At 46.8% G+C, this 18,248-nt stretch overlaps 1 protein-coding gene across 1 annotated transcript in view; it reads left to right on the forward strand.

The window, feature by feature from the left end:
- INPP5D (inositol polyphosphate-5-phosphatase D) overlaps positions 1-18,248 on the forward strand; it is a 35,775-nt gene that overhangs the window by 11,478 nt on the left and 6,049 nt on the right. Inside the window, exons 7-20 of the mRNA XM_029911149.1 lie at positions 1,402-1,508; positions 2,237-2,339; positions 3,539-3,735; positions 4,580-4,697; positions 5,323-5,419; positions 8,031-8,169; positions 8,857-8,965; positions 9,145-9,233; positions 9,505-9,586; positions 14,094-14,183; positions 14,336-14,449; positions 15,604-15,686; positions 16,686-16,773; positions 17,572-17,721. Coding sequence (XP_029767009.1) covers positions 1,402-1,508; positions 2,237-2,339; positions 3,539-3,735; positions 4,580-4,697; positions 5,323-5,419; positions 8,031-8,169; positions 8,857-8,965; positions 9,145-9,233; positions 9,505-9,586; positions 14,094-14,183; positions 14,336-14,449; positions 15,604-15,686; positions 16,686-16,773; positions 17,572-17,721 — 1,566 coding nt within the window. The remainder of the gene's footprint in view (positions 1-1,401; positions 1,509-2,236; positions 2,340-3,538; positions 3,736-4,579; positions 4,698-5,322; positions 5,420-8,030; positions 8,170-8,856; positions 8,966-9,144; positions 9,234-9,504; positions 9,587-14,093; positions 14,184-14,335; positions 14,450-15,603; positions 15,687-16,685; positions 16,774-17,571; positions 17,722-18,248) is intronic.

Below are 18,248 nucleotides of genomic sequence, written 5' to 3' on the forward strand. Positions count from 1 at the left end.
CCTCTTTGGTCGCTGTAACCTACACAATGCCATAACTGTGCTGCTGTAGCACCTGCAGTGTAGCCATGGTGTTAGTGTCATTAGGGGAGAGCGGTGGTAGTTGTTTGTTTGCTGTGAAAGCCCATTTAAAACAGTTCTTTTTATCCCTGGTTAGGTCCCTGCTAAAACAATTGGTGAAAGATTTTTATTAGGGAAAAGTTATTTTTCCAATTCCTCTCTGGCCTCTAACTTCAAACACTGCAGAGATTAGCAAAGGCAGAACTATCAACTCAGGCTCCATCCTCACTAGGAAAACGACCCATTACTGACCATAGTTTTGAGCTACACCTCCACCGCTGATTTTCCCCAGCTGGAGTTCAGAATTGCTTAGCTGCTGATGTACATGGGACCGAACCATCTTCACCATCAGATCAGCTTTCACCTTCCCTTCCACAGATGCTCACAGGAAGGAGTATAAATTGTCTGCTTGGGATGCAGAAAGGGCACGAGGTTGGGTTGAACACCAGGCAGAAGGAGCTATTTGTGACTCTTGATTTCAGGGTATAAATGTAACCCCTGGAGGAAAGTCCCTTGCTGACTGCACCTGCATGTTATTTCTGCTGAGCCATTCCAACAACTGTGTGAGAGCACTACAATGACCAGCTGAACAGAACTAATCAAAACGCTGAGAAATGGCCAGACTTAAAGGACCGGATTGTCTCTGGTGCTGCTGCACAAGAGGAGCTCTCCTCCTTCCCCCATGTGTCCCATAGAGGCCTAGCAACAATTGCAGTCTCTGCACATCAGGAACAGTTATTAGAGCTGAAGTACTGTTGGTGGGTCTCAGTGCTGAAGCCACTGAAACCATCTTTGCCATGTTTTTGGTTCCAGGCTCTGTATAAACCCTTTTTTCAGAGGCAGAATTGACCAGGGCCGCCCAGAGTGGGGCCAAGTGGGGCAATTTGCCCCAGGCCCCGCAAGGGCCCCGTGAGCCCTGGCCGAGAATCCCTTTCCTGGCTAGAGGCGCCTTTTTAATTTTTACTTACCCGGTGGCGGTCCGGGTCTTCGGCGGCATTTCGGCAGCAGGGGGCCCTTCAGTGCTGCCGAAGACGCGGAGCGACTGAAGGACCCGCCGCCGCAGACTCTGAGCGCTGCCCGGTGAGTATGTCCACTCCCCCACTTTGCCCCAGGCCCCCTGAATCCTCTGGGCGGCCCTGGAATTGACAAGAATGTGTGCTCAGCGGGGGTCTCCCAATGCAGGGCAAAGAGAGCCTCAGATTTCTGAATGAGTAATCTCTGGGAGCATGCTGCTTCCTGCGGCCAGTTCTAGTGAGCAGAGAAGGATTTCTCTGGGACTCTGGTTTCTGCAGATACAGTTTCTGGGACTCTGGTTTCTGCAGTTGACACCCAGCCTCTGCTTAGTTCTGCAGCTCATCAAGTCCCAGAAGTTCCCTAACAAACTGGTGATCGTATTGGAGACTGAAAGAGAGAAAACGCAGCGGAAAGAATATGTTTTCGCTGACTCTAAGGTACACGACAATGTCTTTCCTCACTTTATCCCAGGAGCACTGGGATGGGCCTGAGGGCAATGATCCTTGGCACAGGACTAACCAGGGCATTTATAGGATTTTAATCTGCTCTGCATAAGTGAGATTGATCATATAATGTGGGAGCATCCAGCAAATGCAGGAGAGAATGGAGGACATGTGCAGCAACAGTGCAATAATAACCCCTCCTCTACCAATCAAGGTCTGGGAAAGGGAAGGAGGCAGATTAGGGCTGCGCCATTAATTGGATGCTCAGTGGCTGGCAAAAGGCAGGAGTCAGCCGTGGAGCAATTACACCAGAATCATTCACCAGCCTTGAATCCCGCTTGTCTAGACTAGGATATCAGAGTGTGATGTAACACATGCTAGCTTCCGTGTTTGGAAACTCCAGTGTAGACAAGGCACACTGCCTTTACCATGTGCTAGGCTTTAACCTGACCAGTTTAACACATGTCAGAGTAGTACATTGCCTTGTCTACACTAGGCTTTTAGAACACGCTAGTTAATACATACTAACAACACACCTTTTCTTCTAAGAAGGTACCATAAACAAAGCAACCTCCCTGCAGACTAGTAGAGATAAGGCTGATCTTGCCTTTAGATATTCTGGGCACTTCCCTATTCAATTAGTTCTTCTTTCAGAAGAAGCTGAGATTCTGGTTACCGAGACAGCCATCTCATTAGTTGTCTCTCTGTTCCTCTGGGTGTAGAAAAGAGAAGGGTTCTGCCAGCTTCTGCAGCAGATGAAGAATAAACACTCTGAGCAACCAGAGCCTGACATGATCACCATCTTCATTGGGACCTGGAACATGGGTATGTGCTGCCTTCTCATCTAGTCCTTCATACGTTCCTCCAGACACTTATTTCGAGCTTGACATTGGCCTGCTTCCACGTGGGGTCTGATGGACTCCGCATTTCCTATTCACTCAGAGGCTAGGTCTACACTACAGCGGACTTCCGACCTAAGATACGCAACTTCAGCTACGTGAATACCGTAGCTGAAGTTGCGTATTTTAGGTCGGCTTACCTGGCGGTGAGGACGCGGGAAAGTCGACCGCTGCCGCGCTGCCGCCGACTCCGCTACCGCCTCTTGTCGAGGTGGATTTCCGGAGTCGACGGTAGAGCCATCAGGGATCGATTTTACCGCGTCCTCACGAGACTCGGTAAGTCGATCCCCGATAAACCGATTGCTACCCGCCGGATAGGCGGGTAGTGAAGACGTAGCCTCAGTAAGGGACTCGCTCACAGGGACCGTGTTCCACTGGGACAGGAGAGGAATTGAGTCTCTAGGTTTTTGCATGCACTGTGGCCCCTTTGCATTGCTCCAGCATAAAAGGGCCATAATGCCAATGTGACCATGGTCGGGGGAAAAGGAGGGTGTCCAGTCACTGCACTCCAGCTATTTCTGCATGTGATTAGGAGAAACCACCCTCGGGATTGAAAAGAGAATTTAACAGCAGGGCTCTTTGTCTGTGGAATCCCAAATTAATCTGTTTTTCCCATTTTGGGAATGTGCATTTGTTCTGATGGCTGTGAGCTGATAGGTTAATGCCATTAATCTCACAGTCCCTGATCCTCAGCTGCAGCCACAATGAACTCAGGGCAGCTGACGGCTGGGGGCAAAGGCAAGTTTTATGCTACCCTTGCAGCTCCCCAGCCTTGGAGCTGTCTTTGGAACGTCCCAGCCTCGAGCCAAATAGCCAGTGACAGCTGGCTGCCAGTGGCTTCCATTGGCAGCTCCAACAGATGGGAATTGTCAGAGCACAGAGATGTTCCTGCCAATGCCCCCTTTTCCCCAGGAATGAGGTGGCATAGCACCAACTCCATCATCTAGGGCTTCCCCTCTGCCGGGCCCATAGTACGTCATTTGAGCATAAAGTCTGTTGTCTCCCCCTGCACATGTGCATAGCTCCGTAGGTTTGTGTGCCTTTTTATCCCCATGCTGTGTGTAGCCTCGAGGTTTTGATGGCAAGTGTTTTTGACTCACTGTGGTTTTGGATTTGCTGCTAAAGGTGCTGCTCCTCCTCCAAAGAAGATCACATCCTGGTTTCTCTCCAAGGGGCAGGGAAAGACCCGGGATGACTCTGCTGACTACATCCCCCATGACATTTATGTCATTGGCACCCAGGAGGACCCCCAAGGGGAGAAGGAATGGCTGGAAGTTCTGAGACAATCCTTGCAGGAAATCACCAGTATCAGCTTTAAAATGGTGAGGAATCATGTCAGCTCAGAGCAAAGTGAGGATAGCACACTCCCCTAGCAGCTAGGAGAGACATAGGAATAACCAGCCTCCAGGCCCACGCCTCCCTGTTCTCGAAGCGCCACATTACTGGGACCATCCTGCTGACAGAGAGGGGACTGAACATGTCTATGGACTCCATTACTTTTGAATCAGCTAGATGGCGAAGGCATTGTTGGAGCAGTCTGAGTCTGAGCACAGAGCCAGCCCCAGTGCTCCCAGTGCCTTCCAGCTGGGGCGTGAAGGATGGATCTTGGCCTTGGATCCACCCCTTCCCCCACAGTAGCACACTTACCTGCAATTAGGCCATTGTGCCATGGGAACGTCCCTCTTAGAGGAGAACATTTTAAAATTATTGGCATATCTTTTGAGACTGCTCTGGCCTCTCTCTCTCTCTCTCCCTCTGTGGACTCTGGCACTTTTTATTCCAGGTTATAATAAAGTTTAGGACTGACCAAACTGTGTTACAACCATGTTCGACCACTCCTGAGTTTCAGTGAGGGTGAGGAATAGTTTTAATCGTATCTGAAAGGTCACTGTGTATTGGACCCCTAAGTGGCTCTTAGAATTTGCCTGTGAACAAATGAAGTTGTCTTTTGTGTAACCAAGGTAATCTAGGGATTAATTTGAGCATATCTGCATGCTAGGAATTGCACATGTTCTCCCCACCCACACAATCTAAGAACATGGGTCCATCGCTCAAAGAAAAATCTCAGTCAGTGAGTCCGAGTAGGTTGGGAAAGCCTTGGACAGACCAGATGTGTCTGGTGTCTCTGTGCCATGATATAACCATCAGTTTCCCATCCCCTGACAGATAGCAATCCATACGCTCTGGAACATCAGGATTGTCGTCCTGGCCAAGCCAGAACATGAGAACCGGATAAGCCATATCTGCACAGACAACGTGAAGACAGGAATTGCAAACACGCTGGGTAAGGAGACAGAAGCAAATCTAATCAGAGCGTCATCCACTCTGTGCCCACGGGAACTCTTGAAATGAACAGTTCTCTCTCAGCAAGATCACTCTGGGTCATGCTGAAGTGACCCTGGTCTTCCCCAACTAGGCATATATGAATCCCAGCATAGACACCCTGACGTCCTCTCGACCCCCTGCTCTGTCCCAGGCCCTGCCCCCACTCCACCCCTTCCTCCAAGCCCCACCCCTCCTCTTCCCGCCCCCTGCCTCTTCCCCACCTCTTTCCACCCCCTCCCCTGAGAGTGGGTTGTGGGAGGGAAAAATTGTCTTCCTACTCAATTCTGGGCTCATAAATTTCCCCACTAAAGACTTCAGCCTGAGTGGGAGGGATCCCCCTTTCTGGATTGCAGATGGAAATTAAATTAGCTTTCTTAAAATTTATTTATTTTGCCTTCTTCAGAAAAACTTCCCCTGAACATTGTTCTATATGTGATAATTCTTCCTGCACTGATTAAGTCTGCCTCTCCCTCTACCCCATCCCCCACTTCACTTAAAAAGTGTTATGTTCTTTATTATCTTTCTACTGCTCAGCCTGGAGGTGGATTGATTTCTTGATGTTTTTTGCTTCTTGTTTTTCCCAGGCAATAAAGGAGCTGTGGGAGTCTCATTCATGTTTAATGGAACCTCCTTAGGGTTTGTTAACAGCCATTTGACTTCAGGAAGTGAAAAGAAACACAGGTGAAATATGTCATTGCCTTTCAAGTGCAGGTGTTGATGTTCACAGTCAACCTGTGGAAATCATTGCCAGAGGATGTTGTGAAGGCTAAAAGTATAACTGGCTCAAAAAAGAATGAGATAAGTTCATGGAGGATAGGTCCATCAGTGGCTATTAGCCAAGATGGTCATGGATGCAACCCCATGCTCTGGGTGTCCCTAAACCTATGACTGCCAGAAGCTGGGACTGCACAACAGGGGATGGATCACTCTCTAATTGCTCTGTTCTGTTCATTCCCTCTGGAGCACGTGGCACCGACCACTGTCAGAAACAGGATACTGGGCTAGATGGACTATTGGTCTGACCCAGTCTGGCTGTTCTTATGTTAGGAGTTGCTGGGTAATGTTCTCTGGCCTGTGCTATGGAAGAGGTCAGATTAAATGATCACCATGGTCCCTTCTGGCCTTAAAATCTATTATATGTTCACTGTGAATGCAGCTTTGGCTCACTAGACTAGAAGCTGCTGAGTACCCCAGTCAGTGCCTAAGTTCCCTCTAAGCTGCATGGCCACGCAGCTGTCTATTAAGCACTGTGCAGGCGCTCAGGGCTGTGGCACGGAGAGATGCCTCTACCAAAGCCCCGGACCTGCCACAGCACCCCTCCCCCAGTCCCGACCCAGCCTGGCCCTGAACCTGCCACGGCCAGGGGACAGGTGCCCATCCCCTGGCCCCAACCCAACCCAACCCAGCCCGGCCTGGACCTGCTACAGCCAGGGGAGAGGTGCCTCTCCCCCACAGCCCAGGTGCTGCTACAGGGAGAGAGAGCTGGAGAGAGTCCTCTCTCCACACCATAGCCCCGGGGAGCCCCACTGCACCCCAAACCCCTCATCCCCATCCCCACCCCAGAGCCCATACCCCCAGCCGGAGCCCTCACCCTCCTGCACCTCTGCCCCAGCCCTGAGCCCCCTCCCACACTCCGAACCCCTTGGTCCCATCCCGCCACATGAATTTTGTTATTGCACCAATATGGAGGTGATGTGTGATATCACCTCCATATTGGTGCAATAACAAAATTCATTTTGGGAAAAATTAGAGAGAACACTGATCAGTACATCACCATTTGGTCAGTAACCCTGGCTTTACCAGAAGTGGAAGCTGCTGGCATCTGAAAGTGGGCAGAGGAAATAGATAGGTGTTCTCAGAGCTGTGGAGAGATATCCCACGTATCTTACCCAAAGCAGCGTAGGCATGGCCCACCTGGCCTAGCCTGAGGAACTGCCACTATATGTCATGGAAACATCTTGATGATTTGCGCTGTCTAGAGAGAAACTGGGAGGTTTTTCTGCACAAGCACAATGTGGAGAGTGAAAATATCTCCCTAGTGCCAGCAGGAGGCACTGTCTCCTTTGTGGGCCGAGGTACACTGAGAGAGGGCTGGGAGGGTGGAGAGTGGATGTCCATTCATGGTATCACCAGGGCCCAATCCTCCCAGGCTGATGGGCGTCGCAGGGAACAGTGGGAGAGGATGCCCCAACAGGGTCGAGTGTGGAGCAGAGAAATGTGTCTCTGGTAGGTAATCCCATTCCCCAAGCTGTTACATTATCAATAGAAAGAGATGGAGCCTGCGGTCTGGCCAAGCAGTGTGCCGCGCAACAGCCACGGGACTGTGGCTTTGTAGCCCTGGGGCCTGTCCAGTCCCTGGTGTAAGTTGGAGAAGCCTGAAAAAGCCATTTGGGCAGCTAAGGGTAGCTGGGATGGAAAGATGTGTTGGTCATGCTGCCTCTCTCCTGGGAACATCCCCTGCATCAGGTCTAGGTCGAGCAAGGGGGTGGCATAGAATTGCTGTACAAGAGCTCTGCCAGCTGGGAGATTCCCAGGTGCCTGGAGTGGCTGCCAGAATCTAGCCAAGAACCTTTTTATTTCTTGCTTTGTTTAAAAATGATGGCTAAGATTCTGTGCTGGGCCGCCAGGAGGCGCAGCACAGAAAAGCACAGCCCTGCGGAGGGATCAAGGGTGGCATTAGAGCAGCTTTTGCACCCATTTGATTTTAGGCTTCTCTGGGAACAGAAACAGCCTCCAGCACAAAATGGAGCAGTCAGGAGCTTCTCTAAATTACTGTGCCTCCTCCATCAGGCTGCCATGCAGCACCTGAGAATCACCATAGCCGCATATGATACGAAGTCCGTTCCTGTCCCCTATTCCAGGACTTGCTGAGGTTGCCGGTGCAGTGCGTTGTTGTCCTAGAGTGCCTGCACCGGGGCATTCTCCCTCACCTGGCAATGACTCTCTGATTGCTGAAGCAGCACAGTCCTGGTTTCTTTTTATAGTTTGTTTCCCTTTCCCAAGGAAGGTGCAGTGATAATGCACTAATTACTGACAACTTCTTCAATTGCCAGTGCCCAAATTCCCTCACCGGGGCATCCCTGAGCATTCAAGGGCTCCGTAGCTGTCATCAGGGTCTATGTGAAGTGGAAGTGTGGGGTTCTCTAAAGAATGATAGCTAAAAACCTGATCTTTCTTGTACTTTGAGCCTAACTGTCTCCAGCATGCTAAAGCAGCAGTCTCTGTCAGCCCCTAGCACTGAGGAACCCAATGGCAACAGAGTATGACAGGCAGTCTTTGCTTGTTTTGTTAGGCGAAACCAGAACTACATGAACATTCTGCGCTTCCTGACACTGGGAGATAAGAAACTGAGTCCATTTAACATCACCCACCGCTTTACTCATCTCTTCTGGCTGGGAGACTTGAACTACCGCGTGGAACAACCTACATCGGTTAGCAGCCCCTCCTGATTCCTTGCTGTTCAGAAAAGCAGATACAAGAATTCCTGAAGTGGCAGATGTTGCCTTTAGTTGTGTTAAAAGTGTTGTCAACTTCTGATCTAGAGGAACATAGAAAAGAGAGAGAGAGAGCTGGAAAAGGGTGGGAGAAGGGGCCCCAAACTAACTGCCCCTTGCAAAAAGACAGAGAGACACTGGGAGAGAGCTGAAGTTGTCACCATATCTCCTCTCCAGAGATTAATGAGCCATTGGCCTACTAATGATGCCATCTGACATACCATCATTCTCCAGTTCTCCCCAATGACAACCATTCCCAAAACAGCACCGACCCTGCTGCCAACAAGAGAGAATGCCATGACCAGGAGAACACCCTTCTGCTCATTCATTTTACCCCTCAATTTGTTCTATAATGGCTCAGACCTAGTCAGAACAGGTGTTCAGATACTTAGGAAACAGGCAAGCCTTGTAAAAACTTTGGTAGATCCTTGATGGGCACGAGACTTGGTGATACTGTAGGAATGTCTGGTGCTGATGGGAATCAGGTGTTCAGGTATACATTCATATTTTGTTCGTTTGTCGTTTGATGGACAAGTGTCCTGTGTTATAGCCTGCCCACTAGCAAGGGAGTGTTTGTAAGAAGGTGGAGTGCATTCTGCAACTCTGACATTTCCTTGTTTCCAGGAAGCAGAGAATATTATCCAGAGGATCAAACAACAGCAGTATCCAGAGTTGCTGGGTTTTGACCAGCTTCTCATGGAGAAAAAGGACCAAAAGGTGTTTCTGCAATTTGGTAAGATTCTGTACTCTTCTACTCTTAACTCTACCCTTCTCTTAACTTTTCTGTGGCCACTCAAAGACTCTTTTTGCCAGAGCAATGTTGTAAGGATGGGACGGGGGAGTACTGAGCGTCTTACCAGGCCTAGAGCTTTCCTAAAGCCAGAACAATAACCAGCTGTCTCTCTGTTCCAGAGGAAGAAGAGATCACTTTTGCTCCAACTTATCGTTTTGAAAGAAATACCCGGGAGAAGTATGCATACACCAAGCAGAAAGCAACAGGGGTAGGTGGTAACTAAAATGTAATCCTCTCAATTCAAAAATATATGCTAGTGTAAGGAAAATAGCATCCAGAGAGAAAAGTGACCTAAAAATCGCTCTCCATTTCCTGCACAAATTAGGATTACAATTTGTAATGTTTTGAAAGGAGCCAAATAATGGACAACAATAATTTGGAACAAGCACACAGCCCTTTGGCAAGTGATTTCTCTCCTCTTCTTAAGAAGAACTTGTCCTTTCGTTTCTTCTTGACCTCAGTTCTCCTTTGGTTTGCAGATGAAATTCAATTTGCCGTCCTGGTGTGATCGAGTGCTTTGGAAATCATACCCCATGGTGCACGTGGTGTGTCAATCCTATGGTGGGTAGATAACAGATTGTAGATAGCAAAGCAATTGGTCTGAAACAGAAATGATTCACAGGGGCGTCTGTAGGATCTCCTTGCACTGCCAGGCTCTCAGCACAGGAGAGACATGATAATAAACCAAGCAATTTGGAGTTACGTCTCCGATTATCACAGTATGCGGCTGGAAAATGAAGCCTGTTATACATTTATATGCAGAATACAGTTGAGATGGCTGCAGCACAAATGCTCCTTCCTTGGCTTGATTCTCTTTTCCAGCTTATAGCCACACTGTAGGGTTTGTTATGACACCATCTAGCTCATAGACTTTAAGGCCAGAAGAGACCATCATGATCATCTAGTCTAACCTCCTGTCCATTGCAGGCCACAGAGCCTCACCCACCCACTCCTACAATAAAGACTTCAAGTTACAGAGAATCCAGCATTTACTGTAGTTCAAACCAGCAAATGACCCAATGACCCATACTGCAGAGGAAGGTGAAAAACCCTCAGGGTCTCTACCAATCAGACCTAGGGGAAATTCCTTCCTGACCCCAAATATGGCGATCAGTTAGACCGTGAGCTTGTGGGTGAGACCCATCACCCAGATACCTGGGAAAGAATTCTCTGTGGTAACTCGGAGCCCTCCCCATCTCCAGCAGTTGAAGATATTTGCTACTACCAGTCGCAGATGGGCTATATGCTATTGTAGGCAACCTCCCATACCATCCCCTCAATAAATTTATAAAGCTCAGTTTTAAAACATGTTATGTTTTTTGACCCCACTACTCCCCTTGGAAGGCTGTTCCAGAACTTCACTCCTCTGATAGTTAGAAACCTTCATCTAATTCCAAGCCTAAACTTATTGATGGCCAATTTATATCCATTTGTTCTTCCCTGGTGTTTGTCCCCTGAATGTATTTATAGAGAGTAATCATATCTATCCTCAGCCTTCATTTTGTTAGGCTAAACAAGCCAAGCTCCTTAAGTCTCCTCTCGTAAGGTAGGGTCTCCATTCCTCTCATCATCCTAGTAGCCCTTCTCTGCACTTGTTCCAGTTTGAATTCATCTTTCTTAAACATGGGAGACCAGAATTGCACACAGTATTCCAGGTGAGGTCTCACTAGGGCCTTGTATAATGGTCATGATTCATCCCTGTCGCTACTGGAAATACCTCGCCTGATGCATCCTAAGATTGCATTAGCCTTTTTCATAGCCACTTCACATTAGTTACTCATAGCCATCCTGTGATCGACCAATACACCTAGGTCTTTCTCCTCCTCTTTTGCTCCCAACTGATACTTTCCCAGCTTATAGCAAAATTCATGTTGTTAGTCCCTAAGTGCATGACCTTGCATTTTGCACTATTAAATTTCATCGCATTTCTATTACTCCAGTTTTCAAGGTCGTCTAAATCTTGTATCATATTCCAGCCCTCCTTCATATTGGTAATACCTCCCAGCTTTGTGTCATCTGCAGATTTTATTAGCATACTCTCACTTTTTCTGCCATAGTCATTAATGAAAATGTTAAATAAGATTGGTTCCAAGGCTAGTAACTTCCCTCCAGCCTGACAGTTCACCTTTCAGCATGACCCATTGTAGTCTTCCCTTTAACCAGTTCCTTACGCAACTTTGAATTCTCATATTAATCCCCATCTTCTCCAATTTAACTAATAATTTCCCATGTGGAACTGTATCAAATGCTTTACTGAATCCAGGTAGATTAGATCTACTGCCTTTTCTTTGCTGGAAAATCAGTTATCTTCTCAAAGAAAGAGATCAAGTTGGTCTGGCACAATCTACCTTTTGTGAAACCATGTTGTATTTTATCCCACTCTACCCCCTTAATCTCTTGGCAGTAACAAGCCAGGGTTTCCAGCACTGGTACCAGCAGGATCTCCATAATTGTTGATGCCAGACCGTTATGGGCACTATCTGGGTGGGCTGGTTTGCAGCAAAGAAGCCCACCCGGATAGAATGCAGTGTGAAATGTGTTGGTTGTCTTGATCCAGTTCTTTGATAGGCACCTACTTCCCATCCCAACTGGCCATCCCAGCAATCTACCCATTGAATGGTCTTGGAGGCCGAACTACCTTTCTTCTCTACAGGTGGGGCTCCCAGAGCCTGGGTAAAATACAGAGGGCCAGATCCTCCTCTTGGGAAATCAGCCTTGCTCCAGTGAAGTTAGTGGAACGATGGTGATTTGCAGCAGCTGAGAATCTGACCCACTAGCTCGTGGGGAAGCCTGCGTTGCTGCTGCCCATGCTGTGGCTGTCCTGTGGACAGCAGAGGAGTTCACTTTCCAATGCCATCAATCTTGGGAGACTCATGAAAGGTGCCAAAGTCATTAAAAACTAGTCCAGGCCAGTCCTGTGTCTACTGCCAGCATGTTGTATTTCCACTCAGTAGACCCAACTCCAGCATCCCCTGCACCAGCGCAGGAGTGTTCTTTACATCACTCTTGAATTCCTCCCTCAGCTGATGCTAACAGCAGGGTTGATGGGATTCCAAGAGAGCTACCTTTACCCTTTCTTGGCTAGAACAAGGTTCACTGTGGTATGGGGAGAAATGAAAGGCATCCCAGAAGAGCCCTTAAAAACCCTTGGATATTGGGCACTGGAGTCTCATTGATCACACCCACATCCAACCATCTGAGTACAGTGCTAATATACCCTCCATGCAGGTGAGAAGACGGCATGCTCAGAAATCTCATCTGACAAAGTGGGCTGGTGTGACCATGAGGGCAAATTATACGCAGATAATTCAGTGTGTGGCTTTGGGAAATGAAGTTACTTTGGAAAAATTGGCATCTGGGCTCCTTGTGCACCTACGGTATTTGCTGGATGTCAGTGTAACCTAAGAACATCAAGCCAACACCCCTCAGCTACAGACAGGTGTAGTACATCCAGTTCAGAATACCTTGTTGTGAATTGTTCTCTAATGGGGAATAACAGAGCTGTGTTCCTACACCATTTTCTTCCTCATTAGATTTGCTCTTCAGGTGTGCTGCTTATATTGCAAAGATGAACCAAGGATACTGTGACATACCAGGGTACAATCCAGACTAATGAGTAGCTGTGTCACTCCTGCCCTGCAACTTTGGGTGCCTTACAATGCCTTGATGAACTAGCTCTCACCTGGGCCACTCACAAACAGCTTTCCAGCATGCAAGCTATACCCTGAGTATCTGTGGGTAGCTGCAGCCTGCCAGCCACCCAGAGGTTACACTCTGGCCCTCACCAGCTTTGGTTATACTGCAGGTTATACTCAGCATATCCCCAGTCCCAGAATTCCCCCCAGAGATGTATGTCCTGTACTACACAATCCTCTCCTGGACAATACAAAATATTGTAAGTCCATTATTCCTTAAAGGGAATAATATGCCAGCTCATTATCTCAAATAGTTATTCAGACACTTCAATTTAAACACACTAGATTAGAGAAAACAGTAAAATAAGTCTATAAACTATGAAGAGAGATTTCAAGAGAGTAGAAGTAATGAAGCATAAAAGTCAGAAATGGTTACAAGAAAAATAAAGATAAAACATTTACTAATGCCTAACATAACAAACTATATCAGATTCAAGCAATGTTTCTCACCACATGCTTTCAGCAGTCTTACTGACCAAACCCTGTAGGTCCGGACCGCTCCCCTAGAGTCCAACGAATGCTTCCTTTGTCATGTCAGGTGCAGTGAATGCAATGGGCAGGAGGAGAGAGAGTGGTCCCTTGGGGTGTTTGCCCCTCCTTTTTATAGTTTCAGTCCCCCTCTTGAAAAACATTTCCAGCTGGGAACTAGGAGACAGAATCTATGTAGAAGGATATTCCCTGCTGGCTTTTTCTCACCTGTTTGAGCTTTCTTTTTTTCCATCCCCACTTGATGACTCTGTTTACTGCTTAAATGCAAATTAAGGCAAGCGCACATTCCTTTGTCAAGGAGAAACCTGTTTGCCAACCTCAGTTTGGGCAGGGCTGTGGAGTTTGGAACATGTGTTAATAACATCATGGAGGGAAATCATATAACACAAATTTAATCAGGACAATACTGACTAGCATTGCCCCACTTACTTCTGCCCTGCTGGTGGTGGTGGTGCTGCCTTCAGAGCTGGGCAGCTGGAGAGTGGCGGCTGCTGGCTGGGACATTATGTTGTTTGCAATGCAGGACTATTTTTTTTTTAATCCCATTCCTGTCTCGCCCCTGCAATACCCACTCTATTTTTATCCTTCTCCCACTATTATGGCAGCAGGTGCTGCAGAACCTGCAGGATCCCAGTTTCTTCATGCTCCCCAAGAGAACCTCTTGCGCCCCCCTCCACACCCAGTTTGCACACCACTGGTTTACATAACTGTGTTTGATGCCTAGATTTCAAGATGAGGAGACTTAGAAATACCATAGATTAGAAGAGACAGTTACACAATTATGTTTTTCTGGAAAGCTACTGAATGACGATTATATTACAGTCATCTCTTTGGATCAGAACAGAAACCCGTGGCATTAACTGCCTTTCTTCTCTCATTGGCAGGCTGCACCAGTGACATCATGACCAGTGACCACAGTCCTGTCTTTGCTACATTTGAAGTTGGGGTCACCTCACAGTTTGTCTCAAAGAATGGTTAGTAAGGGTAGGGCATGCAAGAAATATGTAGATTCATATAAATGTATTGCATACATTGAACAAGAAACCCGGCTCCGAGAGTGTCTTATTGAAAATGTGCAATCTTTAGTGTTCTTTTGGAACTGAATGGGCGTCCTTCCCTTTTCTAGATTCCAAGTACACAGAGTTCCAGGGGCAGATAGAATTCCTGAGCTGCTGTGCCACTCTGAAGACCAAGTCCCAGACCAAATTCTACATTGAGTTCTACTCCAGCTGCTTAGAAAGTAACGTTCTCCCTGTCTCCTCCTCTGTTCCTTACAAAGTTCTCTGCTTATTTTGATCAACTCCCTTCCTCTCACTTTGATCAAAATAAATGGGCAGTGTAGGTTATTTGTGTGACTGCAGAGAAGGTGCAAGGGATGTTACAGGTATGTTGTGATTTGTATGTCGCTGTATATTGTTACTGACAAAATCTGAGCAATGCAGCCATTTAGTTGTAATAATGTGTTATCGACAAGGATCTTCCTTGTGCCCTTTCTTCAGTCTTATTTGGAAATCTGCTCATCTCTTTTAACGAGAGAACTTTGGTGTTCTCGCTTGTCAGATAGGAAAATCTTTGCTTAGCGAACACTCTAATGATTACATTTCCAATCATGCTGCTGTAAGTAATTGTGTGCTTTCAAAATAAAGGGATTAAAATTTGTGCTACTCTCGGTAAAAATTAATTAATTAATTAATTGGTTCCTATGGTTTCAACAGAATAAATCAGAGGATCAAATGAAAGTGAAAGGAACTCCACTGAGATGATTCTGTGAATAGTTCTGCATTTCAGTGCTGAAAATTATATCCTGTATTCCACAGCTAAAGGGCTATAGTCTCAGCTGAGTATGTAATGTGAGACCACACGCCCATGCTGTGTTTGTTACGCTATTCCCCATCGCTGGGCCAGTCCTCTAAGTGGGACAGCATGCCTCTGCTGTACGCTTCATCACATTATCCTCATGTCAGAGAGCTGTGTCAAAGACAGTTCCAGAAAAGATTATTTTTTGGCTGCATCAAAATTTGCATAAATTTCTATGGAAACAGCGTATTGCCAGGCTTAAATTAGAATTTCAAAAGTGTGCTATCTTGAGTGGCGTGGGAAGAGCTGTCATGTTCTTACCCTCCTGTCCATGCCTGTACTGAGTCTTTTAATGCCAAGTTTGACTGTAAAATAAAATCACTTAACAATTACACAGTAAGGTCATTTGCAAATTTACCTCAAGGTCCAGCCCTCAAGCAACCCAGAGCTTTCAAAATCTTGTGCCCAAAGAGAAAAAATCAGAGCAGGTCCTTTTGGGATCCAGCATCTGAAGGCATCTTTGCTACTGAGTTCTTGCTGTGGGGGAGGTCTCTTTCTCGCCTGGCCAATGATCTCCTTTTGCATCACTCTTTGCAGGCTTTGTAAAGAGCCAGGAAGGGGAAAATGAGGATGGGAATGAAGGGGAACTGGTGGTGAAGTTCATTGAGGCCCTTCCTAAGGTAAGTGGAAAATATTTTTTCACACCCATTTCAGAGAAATCCTCTGACTGCATGTTTGATAAACAGCAACCAAACCTTTTGTTCATATAAAAATTGGCTTTAAGTGCTAGGCTCCATTTTGGAAAGCAGCATGAAGATTAATAGTTTCCATGTTTTCTTTGTCCTGCTAGTCAGTGGTTCTTCTTGGTATCCTTGAAAAAGACCCAGGCATTCAGATTGGGAAAATGCTTTATTCAGCGCAGGTTAAATGCCCCACTCTTCCAAGGTGGAACTCTTCCCAACACAGGGACGAAATGGCCTCTTAAAAAAAATAAGGTGCATATAGTAGAAAATATTTACCTGTTTCTAAACCAGAGGGCAAGCCTATGTTAAAAGGACTATGAACGGGCTAGCACTAGTATTCTGTGCTATTGTCAAAGACCCAAATTCAGTTATTGGGCTAGTCGCTGTTCTTCTACTCCCTGCACTGGCAGGGGCTGGAGAAGCTGCAGCAGTGGCACCCTTGGGCTGGGCAAGACTGAGCCTTTAGCTACCCTTGTGGATAATCCAAGAGGAGAACTGTTGGGTTCGGAAAGGCTGGCCTGACCAGGTAGTTTGGGGAATGCTCTGCAGGGCCTTGCAGGGCAACCCCCATAAGCTTAAAGTAAGTGAACAGAGTGATAGCCACATAGTGTGGAGCAGATTGAAATTAGGCTCCAAATCACCTCCGCCTGGGAATTTTCAGTCAAAAGGAAGTACTGCAGTGGTGCTGTGTGTAAATGTCTGATGTGCAGCCTCCCAGCTGGGAATGGGAAGGAGGTATTTTAGAAATGGATTGTGTTCGATCTTACATCTTCAAACATCATTGAAGAGAGCTGGGTTGTGCACTAAATTGGCAGGAATCCTCAGGGTCCTGTCTGGTTGAGCCTTGCTCAGTCTAGGCCCAGGTACAAAGGGAGAACTTTATTTCTGTGTGCTTTCCTCTCCATTGTATTGACCCCTGTGGGCTTGTCCTTGCAGCTGACTCCGATTATTTCAGACCCGGAGTACCTGCTGGACCAGCACATCCTGATCAGCATTAAGTCTTCAGACAGTGATGAATCGTATGGTAAGTGCCTACCTCTAACGCAGGGTATGAGTCAAGCTCTCCTTAGATTGTTCCAAATCACCGAAAGAGTGGGAGAGAACGGCAGTAATTATTACAGCCTGAAGGTGTAACGGTGCTCTGTATTCTGATGTAGAGTTTAATACACATGACATGCAGGCCGTGTGCAACATTCTGTGCTAATGTGGATTAAAAGAATCAGCACTATAGACATCATCTGTGCAAACTGGATCAGCCTGAAAATGAAGGGATTTAAAGGAAATGTGCCCTGCTGGGATTAGAGCCGAGCTCATTCTCTGTCATATTCAGTTTATCCAGGACTTGTAAATACTGCTTCACTTGCATACTCCGTATCTGATGGATAAGAGACCACTTTTTCCAGGGTCCAAGAGAAATTCACTTTCAATGCTCAGCCAAATTCACTATCACATTCTGCTCAGCCAAAGGACTGCAGTCCTGACTTGGAGAGGGCCACTCTGTTGGCATCCGCTTAGTTCAGACGAGGGTCACAAACTGTTCTGAACAATAATGGAAGCTCAGAGAGCCAAAGTCATTAATGGTGTCTGAAGTATCCTGTACAAATCCTTATTGAGTACCTGAAAAAGGGAAGTGAATGCTCCTTACCCCCCTGAGTTTGCAGATATCACACAATCCATATTGTGATTTAAAGCAAAGATTCTCTTTTCAGTCACATTTGAAGGTCCCTTTATTCAGTTTGTACAGAGATAATAGATGACTGAAGTGACAGAGAGAGACAATGCTAGTCATTTCTCAGCTCCAGACTTCCTCCCTATCTTCTAGGTGAGGGCTGCATTGCCCTGAGAATAGAAGCTACAGAATCGCTAGTCCCCTTCCATACTGTGCTAACGCACCATGGTGAGAGAACAGGGGTCTTCCAAGGTGAAATCAAGTTACAGACATCGCAAGGAAAGCAGAGAGAGAAACTGTACGGTAAGAGCCTGGCCCTTGGAGGGCTCACTCCAGATTACTGCGATCTTATCCAGAAGGGCCTGATCTGATTCCTGTCAAAGAACTGGAGCTTATTTTAGCAGCATTTTTTAGTTCGTAATAGCCAATAGCTTTTGATGGTGGCCCTTGGGATCCAAAGATGATCAATCTCTTCCTGGGGACCGTACTTGAGCAATTCCAGAAAAACACAGCCGTCACATTCAGGTCCTTCTCTTTCTTCTGCATGTGAATTAACAGACTGAGGGAGCCCTCTACCTGTCTCTCACTAAGGCAGAGTTTGTTGAATTATATTACTGCTTTTCCACTTGTGATGGCTGTATAACAGGGAGACAGATTTGCCTCTGGTCCAGACACCTGTAGGTACATGGAAAAGGGCACTAAGGACTCTCAAACTGCAGTTGCTCAACTAAAGGAAAATGAGCCTCCTTTTCTAGCTTGCTAGGTATTGTTCTCTTAATCCCACGGCAGCACGCTTCAGAACACAAAAGTTACCATGTATTTTCGTTAGT

The sequence above is a fragment of the Terrapene carolina genome, unplaced genomic scaffold (genome assembly GCF_002925995.2).
Source record: "Terrapene carolina triunguis isolate 2854851 unplaced genomic scaffold, T_m_triunguis-2.0 Scaffold88, whole genome shotgun sequence".
NCBI classification, from domain to species: domain Eukaryota; kingdom Metazoa; phylum Chordata; order Testudines; family Emydidae; genus Terrapene; species Terrapene triunguis.